We start from the raw sequence: 5,707 nt of genomic DNA on the forward strand, positions 1-5,707 counted from the left end.
GGAACCGTTCCGAATCTGTGTAGATCAACAGAATTGATGTGAACTGGCGTAGTCGTGGTTACATCCTTCTGAATACGAGACACAGTCGTATTTTCACTGGACAGGGATGCTGCGATGCTACCGACTCTGCAGTACTTGGATCAATATTGGAATACTTGTTTCCCAGGTGCTCAAAAACGGCCTTCGCGGAATCTCTCCATCTGGCTGTTTGATGCCGCCTACGAACGAGCTTCCTCCCACTTCACTGGATGCTCTTTTGGAACTGATCCAGTGAAACACGGCGTCGCAGACACCCACACCAGCGACACGTCGACTTTTTCAGCATCAGTAACCCATTCTGCTTGAAGAGAAAGTTCCTCAATTTGCTGTGGCGCTGGCCGTGAACGCCATTCCTGAAGTGTTTGTGCTCAGCAATTGCTTGCTAACCGCCCCCAGGCAGTCAGCGGCAGAACCGAAATGTTTTTTGACCGCGGTACTCGCACCGCTCCGATTGTTTCTGCGTCACAGGTATCTTTTCAAAGACATGATCCCTGTTTTCACACTGCCGGTTCTCCTCGATCTTATGTCATCCCGCGCCGCTACACTGTCGAAAAAAAAGTCTTCTAATGCGCCCTTACGTGACCTTGCTCCTGGCTCGACTAGGGCTAATTATCTCAAAATCGTTTGTCAACTATGCAGCAACATTGCTCCCCAGGAAGTGTCTTACAGTTGTCTGTTTTTTCCCTGAACCTTTCATTTTTTTCAGCTTTCGTTGTTTCACTTCATTGTGAGTTTGAGTGAAAAGTGTGCGGCACTTGAGCGATGGCGTGTTTGAACACCGTATATTGACCGACACCTCGCAGCGCCAGAAACACGAGGAAACTACTGAAACGAGAAACCGAGACACCGGCAGAGGTTTGAGAGCAAAGAATGGACAACAGCAACAGAGATGAGACAGCCATGGATGCCGTCGTGGCTGTCGGGGCAGGGGAAGAGCATATCGGTGGGAGGCTGAATGTACGGGATGACGACGACCGCAAGCGGCGTGAGGCGATGCTCATGAGGAGGCTCTTTCTTTTACTTGGAATATGCACGACTATGCCATGGAATAGCTTGCTGACGAGCTTACCGATTTTCACCCTTACGTATTTCCCAATGTACAAATGGGGGACATGGAGGTGAGCGTCCAGCGATAACAGCGGTGTAGTGTACTGAGGTTCGTGCGGTTGTTCACCCACAGAGCATTTTGTCCATACAAACGGTTTTTGCTTGGTGGTTTCGACCACTGTCAAACGCCAGCACATAGGGCCCAGGCGGAAATCAACCTGCCGCGTGCAGTTCATGCAACCTGTCTACGCACTGGAGACGATAACTGTATATATCTGTACGGCTACGTAAAAATATATGAATGCTCGGAGTCGCTGGTTCCAGCAAGTTCAGTTGGTGTGAAAAGAATTACTCGTAAATCGGCACAACATGGACATTTTTATGAATCCATGTAGATACAGATCTGGTTCTGGCTACGACATGATCTTTAAATCCCGGTATGATCGACTAGTGACAGACGCTTCTCATGCAATTCGCTGCCATGTCTCTCTTTTTCGTTCAGCGCTCAGATCAACTCAGCAGCCCTCCTGCTGATCCAGCCTTTACTTGGGTGGGTGATGCCACGTATTTCTCTGGCTTCCTGTTACCTGTCTTCGCTCGGAGCTCTGCTGGTGGCAACAGTCCTCGTGCCATTATTCGGCTATTTGTTCCAGGCGACGTTTCTTGGATTCGCTATATGCCTATCCGCTCTCTTCGTTCTTGCCGCAGCAGGTGCATTTCTGCAGGCTACAGCTTTCAGTAAGTGTGTCCAGCTGCCGCACTTCCTCTGGAATGAGAGCTTAGGGCTGTCTCGCAGTGCTGCATCATCGGGCAAGACAAAACTTCAAAGGCAGAAGTGTATATTTCTAATTAGATGCCAGGGGACAAAAAAACAGAAATCCCGCGGATTATGTGGCTGCAGGTCATCTCAAGGTGTTGGCTATCTTCGCCTGTGTCAATCGTGTAGTAGCTTAGAGTTGTTTCCGAAATCACGCCGTCTGTGGAACGGGTGTCTCCCAGCAGATTTTACTCGACAATGACGGAGTTGTCCTGGTTGCTTGCGTCTCCGAAACCTGTTTCAAAAACAAAGAAACGTCATTGCCCACGCATCGTTTTAGAGGAAGAGCAGTGCTTGTGCACCGTGCTGTTCAGTATATTGCAGATCCTGCCATTTGATAGTTGGACTGTCAGGAACGTTGTAGCCATTTTCGAGCAGTTGATTTAGTTTAAGCATCGGACTAAGCCGATAATCAGACGTAAGGTAAAGACTCGTTTTTACGGACGAGACACCGACCTCCCTCTATCCGAATTCCAGGTTTTCTGTGTGTCTCCCTCTTTTTGTGAATGTTTGTGTTCTTTCTAGTTCTGGCGGCCTCTGTGACTGACGAGAGGTACCTCTATCAGTTTTTTGTGGGTCAGGCGGCGGCGGGAGTCCTGGCGGCTATTTGTGGTTTTACGCCGTATCTGATCCGCGAGATTCTTCAACATGGAAGATGGCATGTCACACCCTTAACACATATCCCTGTAGATGCACCACTTAGTCAAGATGCCGGCTCTGCTGCACAGGCGAGTCCAGAACTCCCTCGTGACAGTGTGTTACCGGACGGCTCGAGAACCCACGATACTGAATATTTGTGGTCTCTGTACAGCTCAAGTCTCGCTTTCACTGTCTGTACATGTCTGACTATCATCTGCATCATTTCCTACCGGGCTCTTGGCAAATCGAGACTGTTTTCGGCCCTTCTCGCTCTCCCGGCCTCTTCCCAGGATACTGAGGAGGTTGTTCCTTTAGTGTCCGACGCCAGTTTGAACGGCCAAGCAGAATCTACCGGGGTCCAAATGTCACAGGCACGCCAGCAGGGGGCGGATACAGCAAACGAGGCCGGGTTACACGGTCATGAAAGCGAATTGAGGAGGCGAAGTGTCCCAGCCGGCGAGGGATCTGGCGAAGCTACCTCCACCTATAGTGCACCTCCGGACAAAGCCACGTGGATGGATGAAAGAGTGCGGATCGAGCAAACGAACCTTTTCCTTACTCTCTTTGTCACCGGCCTTGTCTTTCCAGGTAAGAGCCTGCAGGTTCGAATCTTCGAGAGCCTCAGACAGATGGTTTTAGGCTGAAGATTCGGAACCGGAGCTTCACTGCTTTGAGTATTTGTTCCCTTTCAGTGTCTCGGTTCTTTTCACGTTTTTTTTCAGCTTTTCCATCGTGCTTGCGTTTGCAGGACACCGCCAAGGCTAGCGTTTCAGCTTTTGGAGCAGCCGTGTTTTCCCTTCTTGTCTCTCTGCTTGGCGGTTTCCTCTTGCCTGGTTGTTATTTGGGCTTTTATCTTTTGTTCTTTTCTCCTCCTGTGTGTTCCCCTCGGTTTCCGCCCCTGTTAGCGCACACACAGCCAAACTCTCTTTCTCGATTTCCCCTGGTACCTCTCGTTTTTCCGCACCTCCTTTTCTTCTCGATTTTTTGTCCCCCTTTCAGCATGCACGGCCGAATGGCGTCCACAAGGTCCCGTTAGTGTATCGACGGCGGGGAATGCCTCCAACGCCACAGTGTGGGCCCTCGTTGTGTCGGGCTTCACTGCACAACAACTTCAACTTTTTCTGGCTACGTGCTTTCAAGCTGGAGACCTGGTCAGTCGTCTTTTCACGAGGTGGTTCAAGTGTCTTATGCTGTCTCCTGAAACGGCGACGGGCGAACAGCTACGTGCGGAGGCAGAAGAGGCCGCCTGCGAAGCTGCAGGCCCGCACCCGTTGCCTTCCTGGATAAAGAGAGAAGAGGAAACTGACGAGGAGGAAAGGAGAACAGAAGGGAGCGAGAGCACCAGAGAGCAGACGCAGAGTGGACGAGACACGGAAAGCGAGCGGGAGGAGCTGCGAACGGGATCCGCGCACTCGCCTCTCACGGTGCCCGTGGTAAGCAATGGAAGAGAGAAGAGGACGAAGAACTCGATGAGCCAAAAGTCCACAATCGCGAACTTACAAAAGAAATTGACGGAGGAGAGGACAGAATATGAGAGAAAGTGGGAGCTTGCTGAGAGCGAGAAAGGGGAAAAGTCTGTGTGAAGAAGAAACATGCAGCAGCGTTTCGAGTGTGTATCACAGTGGGGGGGGGGACCCGAAGCGAGCAGTCTTCACATTTTCTTCTGACCATACTGGGCACAACCCAAAACCAAAACGAGAAGAACGTGTAGCTGGTACCAGCGTTTTTTCCACATACTTTCTTCGCATTCGCCGAGGATCGTGTGGTGTCACGTTCATCCTGGAAACCGTGGAGTATTCTCTCTGAAAAAGGCCAGACTGGTATACCCCGTGGTTGCCTGCTTGTGCGTTCTTTTTTTCTTCTCGTTTTTCTCAGGTTATGCGCGTCATGTTCGTGCCCCTATTCATCATTTCCCAGCTCGCCACACTTCCATCCGCAACTCCCCCGCTACCTCCAACGACGGCCTTTGATCTGAAGGCTTCCTCCGGCAACCCCACGTTTCCTGTCTCTCCTTCCCGTGCTCCGCGGCCCGACCTTTTTTCTTCCTCTCCTAAATCTCCTTCTTCGTTTTTGTCCCTTGCGGCGTCTCTGACGGACGGCGTTGCATCTCCTCTTGCGTCGGATACCGCCTGGGGCTTCATTCTTCAGCTTCTCTCCCACGATGTTTGTCGTTTGTTTCTGATGCTAGCTCTGGCAATTAGCAACGGCCTGTACGCAACTGTAGCGGTCCTCAACGCGAACGCTGCTGCAGCTATCGCCGCCCGCCAACTGACGAACCCAGGAGGAAGCGAGGTTCAGGCAGGCAGAGGCGAGAATGTAGACAGAAGGGAAGACAACGGCGAACAGCAAAAGACGGGCAGAAGAGAGGGACAGGACGAAGACTCTGGAGACCTCGGGGGCGGAAGTCCTTCCAGTAGAGAGTCTCTGCTTCGAGAAGAAGACCGAGTGACTCCGCGGCCTCACTCCGCAGCTTCTTTCCCCGGGGACAGCAGGGAGGGACAGGGTGGATTGCCTCTGAGGCGAAGAAGAAGCGCACTGGAGAGATCAAGTCGAAGGAAGAGACAAGAGGTAGCTTTTGGCACCAATTTCGGAGTGGTTGCGGGGGTGTGTGCAGGCAGTTGGTGCGGCGCCGCTCTCCAGTTTTTCGTGCCGCGCAGTTGGTAGAGTGTCCCCATCAAGAAGCCAGGCACAGACAGACCTCCGAAAGGGAGAAGGCAAGAGGAAGGTGAGGGGAGAAACAGTGAAGAAAGCGGAGATGAGAAGAAAAGCAGAGAAACGAGGAGACGCAGAGACAAAAACACGGAAAGAGACAGAGGACGGTGGCTTCGAAGGTGATAACGATGATGCAAGAGAACACAAAGAGAAAATGAGAAGGGGAAAGGAGACCGAGACACGAAACGAGTACCGGAGAAAGAACGACACGGCAGGACAGGAAAGGGGTCGGCTAACGTTGGTAGCAAGGAAAGTACGGCACACGAGGGGTGCTGCACATTTGAGACGGGTGTCTCTGTTTCTTAGTGCTGGCCTATTGTTCCCTCGCGCTGGTGACGCTACTTTACGAGTGTACACGCAGACTAGGAGAGAAGGCGGTAGGGCCCCAGTTCCCTCGGAGGAATGCCCTATTGTGTCTTCTCTCTCGCCGAAGTGCGTCACAGGGTGAACGTC

The 5,707-nt window shown here is 51.9% G+C and overlaps 1 protein-coding gene across 1 annotated transcript; it reads left to right on the forward strand.

Moving 5' to 3' along the window:
- Positions 1 to 909: 909 nt before the first annotated feature.
- On the forward strand, positions 910 to 5,206 carry NCLIV_009880 (conserved hypothetical protein; the record flags this gene model as incomplete). Its single annotated transcript, XM_003880503.1, has 5 exons — positions 910 to 1,157; positions 1,589 to 1,824; positions 2,429 to 3,130; positions 3,542 to 3,975; positions 4,418 to 5,206. The coding sequence occupies 5 exons, from the start codon at positions 910 to 912 to the stop codon at positions 5,204 to 5,206; spliced, it is 2,409 nt and encodes an 802-aa protein (XP_003880552.1).
- Positions 5,207 to 5,707: the final 501 nt, after the last annotated feature.

This window comes from Neospora caninum, chromosome IV (genome assembly GCF_000208865.1).
Source record: "Neospora caninum Liverpool complete genome, chromosome IV".
In the NCBI taxonomy this organism is placed as follows: domain Eukaryota; phylum Apicomplexa; class Conoidasida; order Eucoccidiorida; family Sarcocystidae; genus Neospora; species Neospora caninum.